This window comes from Rhinolophus ferrumequinum, chromosome 2 (assembly GCF_004115265.2).
Source record: "Rhinolophus ferrumequinum isolate MPI-CBG mRhiFer1 chromosome 2, mRhiFer1_v1.p, whole genome shotgun sequence".
NCBI classification, from domain to species: domain Eukaryota; kingdom Metazoa; phylum Chordata; class Mammalia; order Chiroptera; family Rhinolophidae; genus Rhinolophus; species Rhinolophus ferrumequinum.
Genome location: NC_046285.1, coordinates 30,655,613 through 30,680,730, shown reverse-complemented (window position 1 = coordinate 30,680,730; position 25,118 = coordinate 30,655,613). Strand labels below are relative to the sequence as shown.

The 25,118-nt window shown below is 41.4% G+C and overlaps 2 protein-coding genes across 4 annotated transcripts in view; one reads left to right on the top strand and one right to left on the bottom strand.

Annotated features, from left to right (window-relative positions):
- Window positions 1–11,956, bottom strand: part of CEP97 (centrosomal protein 97) — a 36,830-nt gene extending 24,874 nt beyond the window's left edge. For all 3 annotated transcript variants that reach the window (XM_033090318.1, XM_033090298.1, XM_033090309.1), the window contains exons 1-2: window positions 11,773–11,956; window positions 9,340–9,520 (exon numbers count right to left, since the gene is read on the bottom strand). The gene's annotated coding sequence lies outside the window, so the exon portion shown is untranslated. The remainder of the gene's footprint in view (window positions 1–9,339; window positions 9,521–11,772) is intronic.
- Window positions 11,957–12,040: 84 nt separating this feature from the next.
- RPL24 (ribosomal protein L24) lies at window positions 12,041–16,863 on the top strand. The gene is made up of 6 exons (XM_033091644.1): window positions 12,041–12,146; window positions 12,269–12,344; window positions 12,923–13,033; window positions 15,170–15,306; window positions 15,592–15,655; window positions 16,069–16,863. The coding sequence occupies exons 1-6, from the start codon at window positions 12,142–12,144 to the stop codon at window positions 16,147–16,149; spliced, it is 474 nt and encodes a 157-aa protein (XP_032947535.1). The 5' UTR covers window positions 12,041–12,141; the 3' UTR covers window positions 16,150–16,863.
- The last annotated feature ends 8,255 nt before the right edge of the window (window positions 16,864–25,118 follow it).

Sequence of the window (25,118 nt, the reverse complement as noted above, 5' to 3'; positions counted from 1 at the left end):
TAGGAGCTTTTATACAGCATTTTTAAATGGTTGTTCTTCAATATTCAACAGAACTTTAGACCTGAGAGTATATTTGATTAAATATGAACCTAGAATTCTTCCAGGGAGTACACAAAAGAAGTTTACTATATCGTCTCCAAACTAAAGAATTACACTGTGTAAATGGAGGAGAGTAGGCTCGCACTTTTGATACAATTATTGCATGCTAACTAGTGTGATTGTAACTACGAACTCAGTAAGATTTCAGGGAATGGAGGAAAAAATGGAAGCTACAATCTTCACAGAGACTTGAAGGAGGAAGTAAAATGGAGCTAGGGCTTAAAAGATGGGTAAACTAAACAGTACAGAAGTACCGTGTTTTTCCGAAAATAAGACCTACCCCAAAAATAAGCCCCAGTTAAGATCGTCAGCCAGACAGACGCATTTAGTACGTTATGACAATGTTCCAGAAGAAGATGACATGACTGTATTTGAATAAATGTAGATTGTTGTACATGAAAAAACAAGACATCCCATAAAAATAAGCCCAAATGGAGCAAAAATTAATATAAGACCCGGTCTTATTTTCAGGGAAATACGGTAGGTGAAAAGACATTAGCACAGGCTGCAGGTGAGGGCAGGTGATAATAAAGCTGTGCTCACAGGAAGAGAGAAACTAACCTGATAGCACCAAAGAATGTACAAAAGGGATTTCCAATTTCTACTACCCATTTCTCTATTCCCTTTGCAACCTTTATTCTGAACTTTCCTCTTTCTGAAACAGCAATATCCAAAATCTCTGATAATTTCTGTTTGGGAAAATCCAGTAACTCATACTTCTAGATTTACAGGCTCTTGGTTCTGTGAGCATTCTCTCCTTCCTGGATTCTTCTATTTCTCTGACTACACCTGCTTACCTTTTTTTTTTTTTTTTTAACTCGATTTCCCACTGTTTTTGTCTAGAGAAAAATTTCCTAGTTCTGAAGAGGGAATTAAGACTAAGAATTTTTTTTCTTCTATCAAAGTAACGCCTGACCTAAAAAGCACAGCTCTTACTATATAGGTGTAAGAACAAAGCAAGCCTGAATACTGCCTCCTACTAACCTTTGTGCCCTGGAATTGCTGGTGAGGATTAAAGAGAGTCTGTAGCGCAGTGAGGGAGGAAGGGTGACAGTTCTATGCAATTTAACAGGGTAACGACGTGGGTAGGGAATCCTGGAAGCCAAGAGGGCATTTGAGGAGCACAGGTTCCTACAAGTTCACAGCAATAACAGAACCAGAGTTTTGCCTGGTTCATCTGACCTGGGATCCTGAGGAAAAGGCCAAAGGATTTCTTTTACAGGGTTAACTAAGTAGGGTCATGGCTCTCAAAGGAAGTGGCCAGCTGTTCCTGGCCAGATGTCCCATATGCCCAAGTGAACCAGCAACCCTTTAAATCACACCACAGAAACTCTTTTCTGCTTCACATACATTGCACTTTTACATCTAAAATCAAATCGCTACACTTAACTATAACTAAACTGCCTCACCTTGTATATATGTTAAACCCTGCAAGCTCCGATCAATTTGGAGGACTCTAATAACCAACACTATGAATCTCTCAATAAGGTAGCATTTTTCTGGCATGCACACGCCCCACAGAAAGACTGTCCTTCCTATCAGCACAGTATACCTGATCTCTGCAACAGCTGATAGCCCTGACTTAGGTCCCCCGTCTCTAATTCATCTGCCCACTGCTACTGGCATGAGCTAAGTAAAACAACACCTTTTATCGTTGTTAATCCCCTCCTCAAAAACATCCCTCTTGCAATTAAGCTTTCAAGGGCCACCATAATCTGGCCTCACCTTACTTCCCACCATTCATTTTACTAGTTTTCACTTGGTGTTTTTGAGTGAGGGATTGACAAAATGAAATGTGTTTTAGAAAGGTTAAGCTGCTCATATAACAAGGATGAATTGAAAAATTCAATAGTGGCAGGAAGGAGACTATTGTAATAGTGGATGGTAACCTTTAACAGAGCAGTTTCAGGAAAGTATTATATACAAGTTTAGATAACAGGAAGTTAAGAGACTAGGTAGAAAGGAAACTTGAACAGCATTTGTGGAGAGTTCAATTTATCTTGACAAAACAAAGGTTTTCTAATTAAGATGAGAACTTATATTTGAAAGAAGTAAATATAATAACAACTTTGAAATTTTAAAGTTTTAAAACTAAGAGTTATTAATATAAAGACAGTCAAGATTTTGAAATGGTGCCAGTTGTTTTTTACAATAAAAAATCTGTATGTGAAGGCTGCACAAAATCTTTATGTGAAGGCATAAAATTAAACATTTTCTTCTCTGGTTACTATTCATTAGCAGACTCTTATGGTCCTGCTCCCTTATCTATGACATATAACATGGAAGAAGAGACTGCCACTATGAAATATCTATTCATGGGTTATCTAGAAGCCCCATAAAAGTATTAACTTTCCTCATTTTATGTATTATTATTTAACAGGTGTTACACAATAATAAAAACCAAACAGCGCAAAATATTTCATGTGTTTTGTCTGTGCACTTGTCTAGAAAAGGGGCTGCAGTTCTTTCAGATTACCGAAGTGGTCTGGAAATCAAAAAGAGGTTTAGAACCAAAGTTAAATAATTTCAATAATAAAATTCTACCATAATATTTGGACAAAGAAGCTAACTATTATGCCTTATTATTAGAAGGAGGTTCTAGCTGGGCTTCTGTGCAGGGGTTAGTGCTGAATGAATTGGAAGCTCTCTCAGGGACAGGAAAACGAAATAGGTTTGGGGACCAGTGAACGATTGTCTCTACCACCGGTCTAAAAGTAAACTGTTAGCCCAGCATTCTCCAAAGCAATGAGATTTCAGGAAGGTGGACAGAACAGTTTTAAGGCATCAATCCTAAATACCACGCAATGTCAGGGCCAAAATAATGAATATGGAAGGGTTAGCCCTCTCAAGATGAGATAATAACATTTTTATTTTATTTTCCCCCATATATTAGCGAATATCTGAGAAAAAGAAGAGGTCGAAGTAAAACAAAATTTTAAAAATAAAGCCACTGTGAGATATTTTTCAGGCGCCTTTATCTGATTAAATGGGAAGAAGTTGTCTTTTGTTGAAGAAATTTTTATTTTATTTCATTATCTCTATTGAGGTGTTTCTTAAAAGCAGTGAAACCTATAAAAGTGATTTCTCATATTCCCAATTGAAAATCAAGTGAATGTTTAAAGAAACAGTTCTAACTTTATACTTGGAAAACTGAGTGCTTAAAAGCTCAGAAAGTTCATTTATAAGAGTGATAGTTTTACTCTCCACCCCCACCCCACATTCTTGATTCATTTTTTTAAATGAGGAGTGTGCTGGTTAATTTTATGTGTCAACTTGGCTGGGCTCCATTGCCCAGATGTATGATCAAACATTATTTTGGATGTTTCTGTTAAGGTGTTTTTGGATAAGATTTACATTTAAATTGGTATACTTTGAGTAAAGCAGATTGTCCTTCATAATGTGGATTGGCCTCATGCAATCACCTGAAGACCCGAATAGAACAAAAGACTGACCTCCCCAAAACATGGAGTTCTGTGGCAGACAGGTTTGGGACTTGAACTGCAACACTGGCTCCTTGCTGGGTTTCCAACCTGCCAGCATCCTGCAGATTTTGAACTTACCAGCCTCCATAATCTTATGAGCCAATTCTTTAAAATCTACACACACACACACACACACACACACACACACACATCCTATTGATTCTGTTTCTCTGGAGAATCCTGAAAGTTTGGGAAGAAGAGGGATAATCAACTTCCAAGTAGCTTTTAAATGCTGAAGACTTCATTCTGTAATTGTATGTGATGGTCTGACTCATTTGGGGCTCTATTAACATCAGTTAGAGATATGAAAAATTTGCTCAATACTGAAGAGAAGTTCTCTCTGTGAGAAGAAGGAAAACTCAAAGTATAGATGAATCACTTGCCTCTCAAATAAGGCATACACCAGTGTAGCTGATATAAGTGATCTAACTATAGTAATTATTGGGATAGTGCTGCTACACAATTGCTTGTGCATAGAATGTCAGACAAGTTTTCAAACTTTAATGCTAGCAATAATCTCCAAAGGAGTCTAAATGTGTCTTTAGACGTTCCTTTGTCCTTCAAGATATATTTTTCATTTTAAAATAATGTAGCATGTATCCATTTATTTTTTTAAATACATTATTGTAAAAATCTTGGAAAATACTGGCAAGCAAAGAGTAAAAATAAAAATTTTACATAACCCCCCTACCCAGAGACAGTCACTGTTAACATGTTGTGTGTTTCCTTTCAATCTTTTTTATTGAGCTTCGACTCCAACCCAGCTTTATTTTATTTTTTTTTAAATACATTTTATTGCGGGATAGTGTGTTTCTCTAGGGCCTATCAGCTATAAGTCATTGTCCTTCAGTCTAGTTGTGGAGGGCTCAGCACAGCTCCAAATCCAGTTGCCGTTTTCAATCTTTAGTTGCAGGGGGCACAGCGCACCATCGCATGGGGGTAACTGAACTGGCAACCTTGTTAAGAGCTCACGCTATAACCAACTGAGCCATCCGGCTGCCCCTCTGGAAGCTCAGCAGCAGCTAGTTGTTTTCAATCTAGTTGTGGAGGGCATAGCTTACTGGTCCATGTGGGAATCAAACTAGCAACCCTGTTGTTCAGAGCTCGTGCTCTAACCAACTGAGCCACCCAGCTGCCCTCCTTTCAATCTTTTAATAATGGGAGTATATCTAGACTCCCTGCCTCCACATATTTTTTTAAAACAAAAATGGATATATATATACCGTACATAGATTTGGTCCTGCTATTTTCAAGTAATATGTTTTGAAAATTTCCCTGTGCCCTATTTCTGGTTGTCTCAAAACCCTTTAAAATTTTTTAATTTTTTTTTTTTTTTTTAGATTTTTTTATTAGGGATGGGGAACAGGATTTTATTGGGGAACAGTGTGTACTTCCAGGCCTTTGTTCCAAGTCAAGTTATTGTCCTTTCAATCTTAGTTATGGAGGGTGCCGTTCAGCCTCAAGTTGTTGTCCTTTCAGTCTTAGTTCTGGAGGGCGCAGCTCAGGTCCACATCCAGCTGCCCTTGCTAGTTGCAGGGGGTGCAGCCCGCCATCCCTTGCGGGAGTCGAACCAGCAACCTTGTGATTGAGAGGACGTGCTCCAACCAACGGAGCCATCTGCGAGGCAGCTCAGCTCAAGGGCCATGTTCAATCTTAGTTGCAGGGGGAGGAGCCCACCATTCCTTGTGGGAGTCCAGGAATCATACCGGCAACCTTGTGGTTGAGAGCCCACTGGCCCATGTGGGAATTGAACCAGCAGCTTTCGGAGTTAGGAACATGGAGCTCTAACTGCCTGAGCCACCGGGCCGGCCCCTTTTAAAATTTTTCACCTTTTTTTCCTTTCCCGTTAAGAAAGGATAATATCAAACAGAAATATATAAAGTATATCGATACGCTGAGGAATGCAAATTTGTGTTAACGTTTTCTTTTCTGAAATTATACTTTCAAAACTTTGAAATCACTAAGATTTTCATATTTAACTGCAACACAAATCTATAGTACAGAAGAAAATAGGAATAACAATGTCTTTAAACTAAAATATATTACAAATTCCCTTCCATGCCCTCAAATGAAATAATAAACTCAAAAGGCTACTTTACATAGATATTCTCTAGCAGGGGTTGGTAAACTGTGGCCTAACATTATTTGATGCACAAGTTAAAACCAAAAGCAAGATCTCCATTCTCACACAAATTTGCAGTAGTTATATTTTTCAAGCTCAAACTACAGTTTTAGCAGTTTTTTACAGACTTCAATGCAAATACAACGGAAATTTTCATATTTGAAGACCCATTTAACTGTGCAATTGAGGAGCTTTCACTTAACTTTAAATTGGAAATGATTAATCTGACATGCTAAAAGGAAAATATTAAAAGAATAATCTAATATAATTGTATAATTGCCTTCCAAGAGATTAATATGCTCAATTTAAATCACATGCCCTTGGATTGACATCAGTATTGGGCAGTGTTTATCTGGGTGAAAAGACATTTTTCAAAGATTAAATTTGGAACATATCATTATAGATCAGGATTAACAGATGAACATCTGTGGTTGATTTTGATGGTAGGGAATAACTTTGAACCCTAATTAAGAGAAATGTTATCCTCCACCTCCCCAAAAAAGAATTTCATTCTTCTATTTTAGTAGACCTGCTTTACAAAAACTTATACTCAATTGTTTTAAGTTTCATTAATGAAAATTTGGAAATTGTTTTTTTCTTGTTATATAAACACCTATATAATAATATCCTCAATTTTGCCTCTTGGCCTACAAAGACCAAAATATTTACTATTTGCAGACCTCTGTTGTAGAGGAAGGAAAATCTGAGTAAGAAGTTAGCTAGTAGAAAGGAAGAAATATTTCCAGACAAAGAAGACAGCTTGGACATATGAGTGAGAACCAACAGAGTATGTGAAAAATAGTAAAATTATTATATACCAAATAATATATCATGCTTTGTTCTTGCCTTTTTGAGCCAATCAGTAATACCATTTTATTCCAGAAGATGGCTCCCTTTATTATCCCAAAATTTTATTATGAAAAAATTTCCTACAAAAAATTTGAAAGAATTTTATAGTGACCACTCACAAACTCATCACTTTGATTCTCTTATCAACATTTTATTATGCTTGTTTCATCACATATGTATCCCTCCACCCATCTTATTTTTTGATGTATCAGTATACCTCCTCCTATATAATTAAGCATATATTTCATTAGTTGGTGCTCACTCAATATTTACTTACAATTTCCTTTATTAAAATAAAATTGACATACAATAAAATCCTCAAATTTAAACAAACATTTCCTGAGTTTTGACAAACTGTGTATTAACTCTAAACCCATAAATATATAGAACATTACCATTAACACAGAAAGTTCTCTTATATCCCTTCCCATTCAATCCTTCCCCTCCCACGCAGAAGCAACCACTGGTCTGGAGTAAAGTTGCTTTAAACATTCTGGGATAAAGTTTATTTTTGCTTTAAAAATTTTTTTTTATTAAAAAATAATACAGGTGGGCGGCCAGTGGCTTAGTTGGTTAGAGCACAGTGCTCATAACACCAAGGTCACCAGTTTGATTCCCACATGGGCCAGTGAGCTTCGCCCTCCACAACTAGATTGAAAAACGAAAAAAAAACGACGACTTGACTTGGAACTGATGGGTCCTGGAAAAAACACATTGTTCTCCAATATAAAAATAAAAATAATTTAAAAATATAATAATACAGGTGGTACGTACTCTTCCTATTTTACAGGAATGAATTGTGAGACTTAAATCTTTTCAATCCAAAGCAATTGTTTGAAACTTTTTATCATGGAAAAGTAATTAAAAGCGTATGTAACAATACAGAGATTATTTTAATGAACCCTCCTACCCAACACCCAGCTTCAGCTATTATTCACTCCTGGTCAATCTATTTTTAATCCATGCCCTTACCTACTGGACCCTCCCTCACATTACTCTAAGGCAAATCCCAGCCATCATGCTATTTCATCTGTAAATATTTAGTATATATCTGGAGATAAAAACTTTTTAAATCAAACATAATCACAGTACAATTACAACACTTAAAGTATATGTTAATATTAAAACTCCAGTCAGTATTTAAATTACCCCATGGTCTGTCCAGCTTGTTTGTTCAAATTGAGCCTCAAGTGAGATTCATATGTTTTAATTGGTTGAGGAGGCTCTTAAATTTCTTTTAATCTATAGGCAGAGCCATCTTCAAGTTGTGCAACTGGTGTATTCACGAAGGGCCCGCGCTCAGGAGCATCCCATACTTGGGGTTTAATGCTCTGCAGTTATTGTCTTGAAAGTCTTAATAATTTTGTCTTTGAATTTGTGTTTTGTTAAGTGTAGTACAGTGGGATAATAGAGCATGTGCCCTGAGCATTGGAGACTCAGCTCACATGTCGGCTTACTTCCTGGAACCTCCTCACTTTCTAGGGATGGGTCCTGGAGAGTCGCTGGTTCTACAGTCTGCTGATGCCAGCCTCCGCCTCTCCGTGCCCTCTCTCTAAATCTGGCAGCACCACTGTGCATTCCACAAGTGGCTTGATGCCCATTCCCATCAGGTCTCCAGGTACATAGCACATCCCAGGGTACTGCCAGTTTGCAGTGGGTTGGCAGGAGGACGGTGGAAGGAGATGGCTGGCTATACTTCCCCATCTTTATTAGGGCACAGCATGTTGGTCCAGCTACTCGAAGGAGGGGAACCCTAGAGCTGGTGTGTCTTGCGTGTTTCAGTACACACATCAAGTCCCAGAGCAGATCCCTGAGCACCTATGAGGGCCTGCACAGGCCCTTGCAAATGTCCTCACCTGAGGGAGCATGACGTCAAATAGCAAATGAAAAAAAAAAAACCATGAAAGGTCAAGAGACATATTGCAGAAGAAAGGAAGTAGCTTAACATTTTAATACCTTTAACAGCATCATTTTCCCGCTCTTTGTAAAAAGGACCCCACACTTTCATTTTATACGGAGCCCTGAAAATTATTTATGCAGCTAGTCCTGTCCATAGGTTCTTCTTCTCTCTCTCTCTCTCTCTCTCTCTCTCTCTCTCTCTCTCTCTCTCTCAATCTCTCTCTCCCCCTCCTTACAATTTACATGTTATTGAAGAAATTAAGTCACCCTGTAGATGCCAACTGCATCCCAGTGGAGTCATTTCACATGTCTGTCTGGCCCCTATATTTCATAAATTGGTACTTACATATGACGACTTGATTAGAATTTTGTTATGTATTTTCTTTTAATTATTTTTTATTTCTCAATTGCAGTTGGCATACAATATTATATTAGTTTTAGGTACAGCATAGTGGTTAGACATTTATATAACTTAGGAAGTGATCCCCGCATTAGTACCCACCTGGCACCATACATAGATATTACAATATTATTGACTATATTCCCTATGCTATACTTTACATCCCCATGATTATTTTGTAACTATCAGTTTGTACTACTCAATCCCTTCACCTTTTTCACCCAGCCCCCCCTAGATATTTTTAAAGAATACTTTATAATTTTTAAGAATACTTCGTAATTTTTAATGCTGTATAATTTTTAAACCTGGTAATTTTCTAACCCAGTTACTAGACATTGCTTTCAAAGCCATCCCTGAAGTCAATGCCTGAGAGTCTTAGGATTGATCAGCCTGCTGGGAATTATGGTGGTATATTCTAAAAGAGGCAAGATCCTTCCTACACCTAAGAAGAGAATGTTATTGGAAGAAAACACTCAGAATGCACTTACTTGTTTTCTAGGGGTGGTAAACACAGAGATGTACTTTCCAGATCCTTCTGCGAGCAAGGGCTTGCTGCCCAACAAAGGGCATCGTGGTCAGCTGCATCCTCCAGCTGTCAGCAGGGTCTGGCTCAGCTGCTGAGAACCACCTAACAGGTCGTGACTCTCCGGAGCAACCCACATCTGGTGACTAAGCAAAGTGGGGTTATAAAGAGGGTTGATCATTTGGCCCAACATGGGATACTCTGGCAGGCAATAATTGTTCCAGAGCTCCTGGCAGGGCTGACTGATGTTTAGTTGGTCCTGCAATGTATTTAACTTTTCCTGCCTAATACTGCTTTCTCTTCTCCCCCTTCTTTCACAAAGCCTGAGCCCTCAAGGTGCGGTGTTCAACCTTAGTTGCAGGGGGCGCTGCCCACCATCCCTTGCGGGAGTCAAGGAGTTGAACCAGCAACCTTGTGGTTGAGAGCCCACTGGCCCATGTGGGAATCGAACTGGCAGCCTTCGGAGTCAGGAGCATGGAGCTCCAACCGCCTGAGCCACCGAGCCGGCCCACTCTTATCTGTCGTTTTACAAATGACACCACTATTCACTAAGTCCTGATCTTGACAATTTCCTTACCTCCTGTATTTTCTATTGCTATGTTAATAAGCGATTCCCAAATCATAGTAGTTTAAAACAATAAACATTTATGATCTCACAGTTTCTATGGGTTAGGAATTCAAGAGGGTTTATCTAGGTGGAAATTGGAAGAGTAAGGAACATGTTCTGCCCCCAGAGCTTCTGGAGGGAGCACAGACACTTTGATTCTAGTCCAGTGACAATGATTTCAGACTTCTGGCCTCCAGCATTGAAAGAAAATGCATTTCCGATGTTTTAAGCTACAAAGTTTGTGCTAATTTGGTATAGCAACTATGGGAAATTAATACAGAAGGTGGAGTATGTATAAAAGGTGAAGAAGCAGTGAAGAGAAGAATGGTCTGTTCTCAGGAGGTATATAGAGTTGAGAAGAGCTCCAACTTTAGTTCCAAATTGCTCCATAAATAAATAAGATAATGGAGTACAGCTGAGCCTTTTGTCTATAAAAGAGAATGTGAGGATAAAGTCAGCAAAAATTTATGGATGGTGTTGGAAACTTGTGCTTTACTACACAACGTAAAATGTTTTTAGGAGTTTCTTTATAATTTCTTATTCTAAGAGTGTTTGAGCACAATTTCATTTATGATACACACAATGTTACAAAGGACCATGAAATACTACCTCAAGAATGCCCAACACGAAAGAAGAGTTAAAAGGCTAAAATCCTTAAGACCCAGTTTCCCACTTTAACTATACCGAGCCAGTCAAGCCAAACACAATTTTGAAGGCCAATAAAGCAAAATCTTTCTAAAATGCTTGGAAAGAGTCTATAAATTCTGGGGTTCTGTGGAGCAAACAGAACCAAATTCCTGCAGGTAAATCTTGGCTCCACCCTCTACTTACATCCAGCCGACTCAGAGCTTATAGTAACCAGGACTATTCAGAAAACAAAAAATTATTTTAATGATCAAACATTTGTTTAATCAGCAGTGATTTAAAACAAAGAGTTGGATGAATGTCAGAGTTGAATAAGTTCATCGAGCCATGTAAGGCTGAAGCATTTATCTGCCCATAGTCTATGTAGACAGTATCTTTCTGAAGTACACCAGGTATTCTCAACAGCTGATCACATTTGGTCAGGCTGTCAAATTTCTCCTCTTTGCTTTGCTTTTCAATTCCACCTAGATCTCTGTTAACTCATTCTTAAGACTGGTTCCAGCATAATTGTACAGCTTTCTTAACTTTAATGAGCCACCTTATTGGATTTTCCAAATCTCTTCAACTACCTCCTTACAGAAATTTTATAGGGTAAGGCTGCTTATATAGATAGCATAAATCAATCATATTTCTGTTTCCTAGGATTGACTCTTGCCACTCCCCATTCATCATATGCTGAAGTTTATCTAGCATTACAGAAGGTTAGAGAGATTAAGGCGTTGACCTTCGGGTGGGTCTGATCAGAACTCTCTTTTCCAGGCCTCCAGGCAAGGGCTTTGCCCTTCTTTGTGCAACCACTGGCCCCTGAGCTCCAATAGGAAACAGCCCCGCAGCCTAGCTCTTCCCCTACCGCAGTCGTCGTTCTGCGGTACTAAGGCGCTTACAGCGCTTACGTAACAGGGATTTTGTAAATTGAATGAACCAGTGTATGTAAATGCTTTAGCATTAGTCCTGGCACAGAGAAAGCACTCAATGAATGTTAATTATAATGAATGTAACGCGCCATCACGCACGACTCGATTTGCACGGCTTGGGAAACAGTTCAGATGTCTTTTTTTTTGCAAATGGTGAAACTATTAAAATTCAATGTTTTTGATTGAGGAAATGGGCGAACACGGAGGGCAAAAATGTGATTTTAAGTTTTACCTGAGGGGTATTCGTCTGTGGGTCACTCAACTGTAAGAGGGAGAATTCACATTCCTGCAGCAGGATGATGGCTTTAGGACATTTGACTGTAGGAGAGAGCGACTCCGAAACCAAGCGCCTGCCTCCCTGGGTGACTGTCACTTCCCTCTCACCCCGCAGAGCTTCCGCCGCCTCTTGCAGAATTCCTCCGCAAGAAAGTGGCCGCAGCTAAAACCTAGATAAGTCGCCTGGTAGTTGTGACGTCATCACCAAGCGCCCGGGTTAGAAAAGGGAATTGGGGGCGGAGATTGGCTCCCCAAGGCCTTAGAAGGCCTCTACCCATGATCCTCTCCTCTTCACCATCTTTCCTTCTTTCCGGCAGCCGTAGCCATGAAGTAAGCGGGAGCCCGGCATCCTAATCCGCTTCCATCTTCGGGCAGAACCCCTCTCGGGCGTCCTGGGTATGGCTTCTCATCGTAGACAACCCCTCCTAATGGGCGTTCGCTTTTCGTTACAGGGTCGAGCTGTGCAGTTTCAGTGGGTACAAGATCTACCCCGGACACGGGAGGCGCTACGCCAGGACCGACGGGAAGGTGAAAGGCCGCGTCGGCTAAACGCGTTTTCTACTTTTAAGAGGAAAGACGGGTCTAATTTGGTCTAGGCGGTGTCATTTAACACATCGTTTCGTGGTCCCTGAAAGGCTTGCTTTGGGGACCCTGTGTGTAGTGGTTGTAAGGATCAGAAACCTCTAAGTGAGCCATTCTTGATCTTTGATCTAGTGTGAGTCAGGTCGAAAATTAGTAGGAGTTTGTGTAACTAATGTCCCGGAGTGAGGGAAATGGGCCACCGAGGTATCTGGGCACCCACCAGGTCCTCTTGGAATCCCGGAAGGAACAGGAACTAGCTGCCTCCCAGAATTTGACCCTCCCCTGCGACATGAGTTTAGCTCTGTCTGTTCTTGAGAAAAGACAGGACCAAATGCAAAGATCTTGGAGGTGCTACACAGTTAACTGCCAGTTGTGTGACACAAACTATTGGGTCTCTGGGCCTCGATTTTGTAAAAAGCACAGGATAAAACTGGAATATTAATTAGCTAAGGATTTCAAGCTCAGCCTTTTCTATTTTGTATAGTTGAGTAGGTAACTTATATATTTTGAACTTGTCACAACAGGTTTTCCAATTTCTTAATGCAAAATGTGAGTCGGCATTCCTTTCCAAGAGGAATCCTCGACAGATAAACTGGACTGTTCTCTATAGAAGAAAGCACAAAAAAGGACAGTCGGTAAGTAAAATGCACTTTGATGTGGGGCTCTCTCTTAATTTGTTTAAATGCTGACCTTCAGTTGCTGCTCTGTAAAATTGTAACTAAATGAGAGGGTATGTGAATGTGCTCCTAAACTGCAAAGCTTCAGTGAAGTGAAAATGATTGATATTAACAGTGCCTCCTTATACATCTTATTAGGCTTACGGTAAATACCAAGTTGAAATTTGAAAGTGTCCCTTTGTCCAAGTCAGATAAATTAACATAAAGCTCACTTGGGTTACAGGGCACCATGGAAGTGTTTAAGGTGTTACAGTGGGTGGAAACTAAGTAGTTATGGGAACTTGGTTTTGATTATTATGTGTATCGGATTAGTCCTAACACAGATAATCGGTAGAATCTTCCAGCATACTAGTACTCAAGAAGACTGGGTTTGTTTTTGAAGTGCTCTTTTTACTTGACAGAAATTTACGACAAAAAGTTAAGTGCTAAGGCAATAGGGTTAGTATCCAGGAGGCTTGCTGAAGTGTTTAGACTCATGGGTGAAAGACATTACTAGGTATTGTGGGCGTTCAGAGGAAGGAGAAATTTATTTCTAAACTAATTTAAAAGTGGGTTTGACACATCCAATAGGATAGCCATTATCAAAAAAGGGAAATTACAAATGTTGGTGAGGACGTGGAGAAATTGGAACCCTTGTGCATTGTAGCGTTTTAAGATGGTACAGGCACTGTGGAAAAGAGGTTAGCAGTTTCTGAGAAAGTTAAACAGAATTATTGTATGACCCAGCAATTCCATTTCTAAGTACATAACCTAAGAGAATTTTAAGCAGGAACTTACACAGATAATTTGTACACTGATGTTCGTAACACTATTATTCACAATCACCAAAAGGTGGAAACAATCCAAGTGTCCCATCAGTGGAAGAGTGGATAAGAAAATGTGGTATATAAATGGAATGTTTTTCAGTTTTAAAAAGCTGACAGCCAGACAGCTAGCATGGATGAACCTTTTAGATACTAAGTGAAATAAGCCAGACACAAAAGAGCAAACATTGTATGATTCCACTTTTATGAAGTACCTAAAGCAGGCAAATTCATAAGACAAAAAGAGATTACCGGGGTGAGGTGAGGGAAGAAGGAATGGGGAGCTATTATTTAATGGATGCAGAGTTTGGGATGTTGAAAATGTTCTGGAGATGGATAGTGGTGGTGGTTGCACATAATTGTGGGTGTGTTCAATGCCATTGAATTATAAACTTAAAAATGCTTTAAATGGGCTAGTTAATGTTACGTATATTTTACCACGATAAAAAATATTTTAAAAATGGATTTGAGAGAAGGAAAAATATAAACAAGTAAAAGGAGCATTTTAGTTAACCACAAATGTGCCCTATTTTCTCTATATAGTCTGTTTAAAATTTTAAAGATATTTGGCATTATCCCTGCTTTAGAAAACAGTTCTTCACATACATTTTAATTTTTCTTGGACTAAGCAGTGTGCTGCAAGGTCTTTTTTCTCAGAAGCACTGTAGTGTAGGTTTCCAGTATAAAATCTGCAGCAAATGGTTGGATTGTACTGTCTTGATTCCCTGACGCTTGGTGGCTTTCCTGTCACCAGCGTAGAAAATACGTGATTTTCTAACTTGACTATTTCTACCAGTGATCATACTTTGAGTAAAAACAAAACAAGTGAGTTGAGGTTTGATCTTTTTTTCCCAAAAGTAACTTCTTTAAATGGTCTTACTAAAATCACTTTTAAAGTACTAGCCAATTAACTTCCTCAGAGTTTAACTTTCTGTCTCTTTAAAGTAGTAAAAAATGGCCAGGATTTACAATAGATGGCTTAACCAATCCATAATACAAAGGCCAAGAGAGGGTTCCCCTGTCCCCATATGTGATGATTTAGCTATAGCAGGAAGAGGGTTTTCACCTGACAGTGCTGGTACCCTGACTTCCACCCTCCAGAACATGAGAAATAAATGTCCATTGTTTGTATGCTTCTCAGTCTGGTATTTTGTTACAGCAGCGCAAATGGACTAGGACAAATATTAATCGTAAAAGACTTCACATCCCCTGCCTTAAAAACTTACTCATTTCTCCCCCAAATTCATGAAGCAAGGTTCATAAGTGTGCTCCCTATTTTTTTGTTTTGTAGGAAGAAATTCAAAAGAAAAGAACCCGCCGAGCAGTCAAATTCCAGAGGGCCATCACTGGTGCGTCTCTTGCTGATATAATGGCCAAGAGAAATCAGAAACCTGAAGTTAGGAAGGCTCAGCGAGAACAAGCTATCAGGTGAGGGAGCCTTCATTGTCAGCATTATTTAGGTTTAATATCAAGTTTATGACATAGTCTAAATGATTTGAAATTTCTATATGCAGTTAAAACTATGCAATTTCTATGTTATGCTGACTTGGTGGTTAATGACATTTGGTGACAAACCCTTTGGATTTATCCTAAAAATTGGAGATGGGAAAGGAATATGATAATTCCATTTTTCCAAACACTCTAGCTCCTTGTTAATAAGCTGTACCCTTAAGGAGTAAAGTGCTTTACCTTAAGTTATTTTTAATCCTACAGGGCTGCCAAGGAAGCAAAAAAGGCTAAGCAAGCATCTAAAAAGACAGCAATGGCTGCTGCTAAGGTAATTGTGGGATTGTCTTGGATTTCATATTTAGAACAACAGGAAAGGGGTTTTTTTAAATCCAAATTGTGGTAAATGAAAGTTTCAAGTTTTTAAAGAATTTGGTGCAGGGCTCTAATGGAAATAATGTTCATAGCTGGTTTCTGGGTGTTTTGTTTCTTAAAGTTTATTTTGAAATAATTTGTTGTCTCCTTAGCTCATCCAGTCTATGACAGTATCTTTGTCTTTCATTTATATTTCATAGAAAGGTGGACTTTTAACTTTGGGGGAGGGTTCTTAAGAGTAATATTGGGAATGCCATTAAATAGGAAAGCAATCTAGGGTACATGCAGAATTTGGACATACGGGAGGGTAATCGGTTAAAGAAGAAAGTTGCATGGGAAAATACCACATAATGTGTTATCTTTTTACAGGCTCCCACAAAGGCAGCACCTAAGCAAAAGATTGTGAAGCCTGTGAAGGTTTCTGCTCCCCGAGTTGGTGGAAAACGCTAAGTTGGCAGATGAAAATGTTAAATAAAGATCTGACTATAACTAGATTGTGGCAGAATTTTGTAAAAGAGTTCCTTTCTCTGGAGTAAGACCTCCCTAATGTAAGCCTCTTAGTTGGAGAGATGTTAAGCAAAATGATGTCAACAAGCTCTGTATGGTTAAATGCAAGCTTTGCTTATCTGAGATGTAAGGGCATGTTACACAGACTACACTGTCTTAACTTTTTGGTTATAGCTGTAAGTACTAGGGTGCCATGTAGATTTAGTCTAGGTTGATTGCTAAAGAGGCACTTTTCCCTATAACTTGTGTCCGCAGAAAGTAAACCTTTTTAATGAATTATTTTCTTAAGTTATCCTTTTCCTTCAGTAGACACATTTATATTATATTGGATTTGCCTTTGTTCGCTGGTATCTCAATCTCTTATTAGCTAATAGCTGAGTTATAAGTGCTTAAAACTATCAGCTATATTAATCTGCTCTTGATTTCAGATTAAGTTGACGTGAAGAGCACAACTTCTTGAGTAGAATGTACTTAAAAATTCCCAAAGCAGTTTGTTGAACTTGGCGTTTGGCAGCGCTGTAGTTGAAATTGTAAACATGTCTGAGTCGCCTGCTGATGTTCAAGAGGCATATATATATATAATGTGATACGGAAAATAGTAGTCATAATTTGTTAAAAATAGGCTTGGCTTCTACAGAAAGTAGGTCATTGCTACATGCAAGGATACAACAGCGAACAAGCCACATCCTCTTGAGAAACATGCTTTTTCACATACAGGAATACTAGGTGAAGGCAAAACAGACATCAACTCTTCCTCCCACCTCTGTTCTATCCAAGGTGATGAAATTGATTATTCTTTATAGTGCTTGTTAAATTCAGGCATTGTTTTAGGTGTTGATAGTAACAAATCAATGAAACAGACCCTTTGGGGAAACTTAAGTTAAACAGATGTGTAAAATCAACATAGATATGCAAGACGTATTGATTAGTTTTTGCTTAGACTTATTACGATTTTGCTTGAAAAAATCATCATTGTGGTAATGTTTTCTTTATGAAAATACGGGGGGCCGCCTGATGGCTCAGTTGGTTAGAGCGTGAGCTCTGAAAAACAAGGTTGCTGGTTCGATTCCCACATGGGCCAGTGGGCTGCACCCCCCCCCTTACCACCTCCTGCAACTAGATTGAAGGACAACGACTTGGAGCTGATGGACCCTGGAGAAACACACTGTTTCCCCCAAAAAAAGAAATGAAAATAAGATTATTTGTGAACAAGGAAAGGTTAAAACCAATCAAAATACCCACTGTGAGTACAGAGCTACAGGTTCCACTTTTTGGAGACAATAAAAATGTCCCCTTAAAGCACTGCTTTTCTGGTCTAACTGTCTTAATAAAGTAGAACTGCCAGTTCTGATTACCCTTAAATTCTGGGGAGCCTGCAGCCCAGAAAGAGCTAGAAGAAACCTATCCCAGATAGTCCCACTGACATCTGTGGAGACGGAGGCTCCCCCCGTTCCTGTGGCTTGTCCAGGATCCCTCAGGTAATCCCATTGCTCTGCTGTTTGTTCAGCATAAAAAAAAGGGAAGAAATCACAAAGGCAAAGATAGATTCAACTTCAAAAAACGGTAGTTGCTATATGCCAAAAAATTTTACACAAAATTAAAAGGCATATTACAAACTCAGGGCAACTATCACAATGTTAATTGCCTTATATATGAAGAACTCAAAAATGTTTAATAAGATTTTGTCCCAATAAAAGCCAAGAATATAAATTGATAATTCACAGGAGAAATCGAAATAAATGTCCATTAAATGTAAAATTTTAACTGATAAAAAATGGGATATCAACATTCGATTAGCAAAAAAATTACTTTTAATTACCACTACTGATGAAAGTTTATTTTGATGTTTTACATCTTTTGGGATCCTGGTCTACACTTCCATTTTATACTATATTACTGTGTTTCCCTGAAAATAAGACCTAGCCGGACAATCAGCTCTAATGTGTCTTTTGGAGCAAAAATTAATATAAGACCTGGCTATAAGACCTTATATATTTACTATAGGTCTTAGAGTAAAATAGTATATTAGATTGGGTTTTTATATTAATTTTTGCTCCAAAAGACGCATTAGAGCTGATTGTCCAGCTAGGTCTTATTTTCGGGGAAACGGTAACTATTTTGTCCTCATTAAGTTTTCCAGGAACGTCATTTTAATGGCTGCGTCATATCTGACCCGTGAAGAGGTGGTATTGACCCAGCAATCCCTTGTTGATATTTTGTTTGTACCATTTCCACCACTGCACATAGCATTGTCCTGAACTTCATGAATGTGGATTTTTTCTGTATTTTGGATGGTTTCTTTAGATTTCCAGAAGTTTAATGACTGAATTAATGAGCATAAAAAATAGGTTTTCTGAACGTTTCCAAATTATAATACTGTTTTCAGGAAAGACGCAACGGCACCATCCCCACCAGCCTTTCTCATTGCTATGCTGGCAACATCAGACGTTCTTTTTTTCATAATTTCAAAAACTTAATTACTTTTTGAATAGAGGATGCATGACCCACACAGGTTACAAACTGCAGACTGTTCCAAAGGGTTAAGTGGTGAAAAGTCAGTGTCCCCAGCACCAGTTCCCTCCCCAGAGAGAGTGTAACTCTTCCTGTGACCTGGTCACTTTGGCTTGTATATTTGACCAGCCCTTACAGGGACTTTGCTTGCTTTTTCTTTTTTTTCTTTTTTTCTTTTTTTTTTTGGGGGGGGGTGCCCAGGGAGGTTTATTTTAATCTTTCAACAACATTTATAGGAGCTTTCTCTTTTTATTGTGGTAAAAGACAACATAAAATTTGCTATCTTAACCATTGTTAAGTGCACAGTTCAGTGGCATTACGAGCATTCACATTGTTGTGCAACCATCTCCATCCATCACCAGGACTTGGCCCCCTTCCCAAACTGAAACTCTCCCCATTAAACAACTTCCACCCCAGCCCCTGGCATGCAACCCAGCCTTTGCTTTCTTTCCTGGGAATTTAACTCTAGGGACCTCATGTGAAGGGACTCACAGTATTGGTCCTGCTGTATTCTTTTCAATGCCTCGTTGTTTTCCGTGTTTATTTCTGTCTTTACCCAGGAGAACCTATGGGATCGATTCCTGGGGGTGGGGCCTCTGAAGAGCAGGTCCTCACCACTGGGCCCTGGTGACTGCCCTAGGGGGGTGTGCTAACAGCTCCTCCCTAACAGTGAGGGTGCCTGCTGGTGGGGGGAGTAAAGTGGGGGGGACCTTGACCTTGCACCATTTTTTCAGGTCTCCAGCAGCCTCAACTGCCCATATCTAGAGGCTGCTGCCCTCTGGCCCTGGCCAGCAGCCCCCTCCCAACCTGTTTCTCTTGCAGACTGAACCCCTAGAAGCAGACAATCATTTTGGAGGTTCTGTCTGGGTGCCTCAAGTATTGGAAGTTGCTGACCATGGAGGTGGCTGCCTATGTATAGGACGGCTGGCTCTGCCTATGGGCCGACAACCTCTTCCCAGGGAAGGTTTCTGCCCCAGCTGGTCCAGTTAGGATCACCCCCATCCCCACCTCCCTGTGTCCCTGCAGACCTGGCCTACCACCCTTGCCTGCTGAATGTGGCGCAGACATGCAGCAGCAGCAAGCTGTACAGCAGCATAGACCTGGCAGCAGAGGCACCCGGCATATGCAGAATGCCTGCTGCTGGCCTTTCAGCAGCACTTCTTCCTGGAGGGCTTTCACAGCCCTCAGCCTACTCAGTCCTCTCAGTTGCCCACCTGTGGGTGGACCAGGCTCCACCTTACAGATGTGGAAACACTCCAGGCACACTGAAGGCCAGGCTCCAGGGGACAGCTCTTGGGGCCTGTTGCCCCATACAGAGCCTGCAGCCTCCCAGGTACAGGATTTTGTGGGAATTCTAGGGTATTGGTGAATTTTCATACCCAATTTAGCACTATGCCTTTGCCCATTATATCACCTAGTTAAGAGGGACATACATGGGACTGCGGAGCCAAACAATGGGCTGTCTTTGAGAAAGTAAAAATACTGGTGAAACAGATTAGGTCTCTTGAGATCTCACAGGCGGGGTTGCCATTTGAGTCAGATGTTTCAGTAACCCCAGAAGGTGTGGGGTGGACATTCTGGTAAAAATAGCAAATGAACAAATACCCCTTGGCTTCTGGCCTGAGCTATACAAGGGGGCAGAGATCAGATACACCTTAATAGAGCAGCTAGTTACAGTAAGAATGTCCCTCCCCATCAAGGGTATACGGACAAAGGCCAATATTAAATTGGCCACCTAGCATTGTCTCACAAGACCCACTTCAACTATTGCCCAAACCTGTCCTTCACAGAAATGGCATGCATATTTGCAGCAGCACAGTCCTCTTTCCACAAGTCCCTTGAGCAATGAGTTACATGCCATTCTGGGGGCAATGTATTACAGGATCCTTTCAGCCCCTGTTATAGAACCCTCACAAGAGATGCCCTCGTCAATGAAAGAAGGAACAGCTCTCGTCCCTAAACGGCAGGGTATTTTTAAAGCACAGCTATGTGCCTTATTGCAATCCTCCACCTTACATAGGTGGGTGAAGGTCATTGCTGAGGCAGTTAGGAAACTAAACTCAGCTGATGCCAGCATGGGGTTGGCTCCTTACCAATGCTTGGGAACTGCTACATGGGACGTTCCACTGACCATGTCTGTTAGAAAGCTACAGCATGGGGCCTTAATGCCAGCAGTGATAAAGGGCCAACATCCACTACTAGTCAGAGCTCGAGACAGCAAATCTGGGGAGGGTACATTGGAATGGGGGTTGGACTGGCAACAAACTTCTCCTAGGTTGGATAGGATACTTCTTGCCAGAGGGCAAAAAATGTCCTGGCCAGATAAAGTGGTCCCCGTTGATCCTGCTAGAGTCTGAGCATAGACACTCTATGTATGAGTACAATAACAAAAATCAATACTATAGAGCACTGTAATTGGCTGTTTAGCATGGTCTTTGCCACCCCGCTCCAATTGCAAGTAATCCCAGCACCCTCGCTCCTTGGGCAATGTGGCTGGTATGCATCGCCTGCTCAGAATCCATAGGCTGCATACATTTTGACTAATAAGGATGAAACTACAGCTGTTGTCATGATTGCAGAGAACCCCACCACCATCACCAAATGCCTACTAAACGTGTTCTTATTTTCCTTAGTTTACTCTTCCTGGGAACCATTACTGGAATGCCAGGGAATGCCTTCCTTTTCTGGACTGCAACTTCAGCAGAAATACACAACCAATTTGACTGCTGAGTCTGCAGATTGCTGCCCATGTTCAGCACAGAAGGGATACCTCGGACAGTGCTCCCACTCAATATCTCTGACGGAATAATGGATGGGACTGACAACCTGTGAGAACCTGGGAAGTTTGTTTTGACTCCCAGGACCAGGCTACCGGTCCCTCCTTGAATTTTCAATTTACTACAAAGTCTGGTTAGCCATCACACTAACTCCTCTATGATCCCCATTTTATCACATTTGGGATGGCTTAGGATGGGTATGTGCTGAACATGGAAGAATGGCTGTGTTTGCTCCGTTTTATATAGAGAGAACTAAGCATACCACACTTGGGCATAGACACGAGGTAGCTCCCACACACTACTTGTCAAATAACACAAGGTTTCAGACACTGATTGGACAGTAAGAAAGAACAAATCCATAAAGGCAGGTTCCCTTCTGGCCCCTAAAGAATGTATCTGGATATGAGGCACAATTTATGGCCGTATCTCCCTTCAGGATGGGCTGGCCATTGTATATTAGGCTTCCCTACCTTACCAAGGAAAATTTATCAGACTTTACCAGAAACCCTCCCCACCACCAAAAAAAAAAACTTACCAGATCGAAAGTCGCAGTGGACTCAAAGTCTATCTTGGCAGAAATGGCCTGTTTCCATTTTCTCATATTAGTTTCCATGCTCATGTTAGTACCAAACCAGAAATTCAAGCCTTAGCTAAGTTCATACTAGCAACTGCCTGAAATGATGCTAGACATAATCTAGCTGAACCAAAAAACTGCCCAAATGAGAAAAGTGGTTTTGTGAAACAGAATGGCTTTGGACATTCTCACTGCAGCACTTGGTGGGATGGACCTGTGCACTCATTAAACAAGAATGTTATATTCCTTCTTATGAATCTAACATTACTGACCTTTTATCCCATGTGAAAAGTGCTGAAGATAAGGTTGATCAGATTTTCTTCGTAGGCTTGCTTCTCTCCCTAGGAAATTATTTGGCTATTTGGGGGATCTTCTTATGCCTAAAAGGCGTACTCTTCTCTTGCTGCTTGTATTGCTGTTGTGGTATAAGTATGCAGGCCACCTCCCAATATCATACATTTGGTGCATAAATACTGAATAGTCTACATTAAAATAGTCCCACTTCTGCCGATACTACAGAAAAAAAGGAGTTAAACCCATAATAATGTGTCTTCAAGAAGTCAAAATGAACATTTAATTTGTTGTGTAATAATTTCCCATGATAGGAATAATAGAAATCACGAGATTAAGCATGAGCAGTAAAGATGTGAGTGAAGATGACATTTTGCTGGGACACTACCTCCACCCCAGGAGGTGACCTGCATTCCAGCCCAGCTCCTCTTCTGTGCCGTCCTGGGGTGGCATGTGCGGGGATGCTCACCCCTGTTCAGGCAAAAGCCTCCAGGAACCCCTGAACCTCTGTAGGACAACTCCGGTGCATGGACCCCAGCCCGCCAATGCCCCTGCTGGGCACAGTACCTGTCCTTAGCCTGGAGGAGCTCAGCCAGGGACCTCTGTGCTCAGGGCCTGGACTTCTCCATCTCTTACTCGCAGTCTCCCACCTCAACTCATGGTGTGTCCAGGGAGACCTGGTCCTGTTCAAGGCACAGAATCTTATCCAGAGAAGTCCCCAGATGAAAAAGGCTCCCCAAGTGACATGGCACCAGGACATCAGGCTGAAGTTGGTCCCAGAGCAGAGGTCTTCAGGCTGGGGCACTATCTGGGAGCCAGAACATGGCTGGGACCAAGGCTATTACCAGGAGGTGATGGGGCATTTGTGAAGCCACTCTTCTCACTCCCTGCACCTTCTGCGCTCATATTTTTGGTGAACGCTTTGGTGATTGGGGCGAATGCGAACTGGTATGAAGTATTTTTCCTCAACCAGGTAGCAGCCTCTTCCATGCACCTCACCTGACGGCCACAGGCAGATGTACCCCCTAGGGAATGTCGAGGGACACCTTGGGGCTGGGTTCTCGGTGTGCATGTGACTGGGGTACTGCAGGTGGGGGAGCGGGAGTTGTAGGCTGCCCTCTGTGGAACAGGAAGTCCAACGGGGAGATCGTGGTCTTAAGACACCTAGGTGAAGCAGGGCACAGGAAGCAGACTGATGTTGGGCGGTTACCTTTGACTATGTGGGGAGTCCACTGAGAGTTTGCAAGAAGGTGGGCAGGGATCCAGGGCACTCTCATTGTTAGTCAGCGGCTCCCCTCTGTGGAACGGGAAGTTCAAGGTGGAGATCATAGATTTGGGGTCTGGCAGCGGTCCAAGTTTGAGCAGCGGCCTAGTGGTAGCCCACTAGTGGTAGCCCACGGCTGCGCTCTGCGTAGTGTGGCTTTGGAGGCAGGGCCTGGGTTGGAGGTCTTAGGGCCCGGTGGACGTCAGAGGGATCTGCCCACCTGGGAGGAGCGGGGTTGAGATGCCAGAAGCCTGGGCCTGGGCCTACCCTGCTGGCGCCTCAGTGACTCGGCCGAATTGGGGAGTCAGGGAGAACCAGGCCAACACGGCAGCCGGACGCGGTTGCAAAAAGCGCAGGGTTCGGGAACGCAGATCCAATGCACCCGAGGGGCGGGAAGGTGGGCACCAAGTCGAAGGTTTAGTTCAGGGTGTGGGCTAGGGGTCCAAGACAGGGCCAGTGGGCGACAAGCGTGCCATCGCCGGGGGCGCAGGACGAGGCCAAGAACAGAACCTACAGCGGGAGCGCCCATCTCTTTGTTCAATGTGGCCTCGGACCTGCGTCCGGCTTTTATAGCCAGGCCGCTCTTCACACCGCCTTCTCCTGACGTCACCTCGCATCCCCCCACACTCACCAGGAGGCTCTTTCCCTGGCGCTCCTGAGCCACCATCCCTTCGCCCTTTTCTATACCCTTCCCCATCTCTGTTCTCACAGGACAGAGAGTTTAACTTTTCCCCGGAAAACAATTGGACCATCTGTAAAACATTTTATTAAAACATCTGCTCTCTATTGGCCCAAAGGTACAAAGGAGAATCCAAGTACTGGTGAGCTTCTCAGTGCTTTAACAGGTTGTGTTTTGGCAGAAACTGAATTGGGTATAGGGGGATTTCTTTCACTTTTCTTTGCTATTGCACAACTTGTTTACTTACAATTTTATTTTATTTTATTTTATTTTATTTTATTTTATTTTTTTAAATTCCTTTTTATTATATGAACATCCAATTACAGCATCTTTATTAAAGCTTTACATTTTAGGTCTTGTGCATTCATTTATGTTAATTACTAGATGCTTTTTTTTATTGCTTTTTTTTTTTTTTGATTTTATTGGGGAAGGGGAACAGCACTTTATTGGAGAACAGTGTGTACTTCCAGGACTTTTTTTTCCAAGTCAAGTTGTTGTTCTTTCAGTCTTAGTTATGGAGGGCGGAGCTCAGCTCCAGGTCCAGTTGCCGTTGCCAGTTGCAGGGGGCGCAGCCCATCATCCCTTGCAGGAGTCGAGGAATCGAACTGGATGCGCTCCAACCAACTGCTCCAACCAACTGAGCCATTCGGGAGCTCAGCAGCAGCTCAGCTCTAGGTGCTGTGTTCAATCTTAGTTGCAGGGGGCGCTGCCCACCATCCCTTGCGGGACTCGAGGAATTGAACTGGCAACCTTGTGGTTGAGAGCCCACTGGCCCATGTGGGAATTGAACCGGCAGCCTTCGGAGTTAGGAGCATG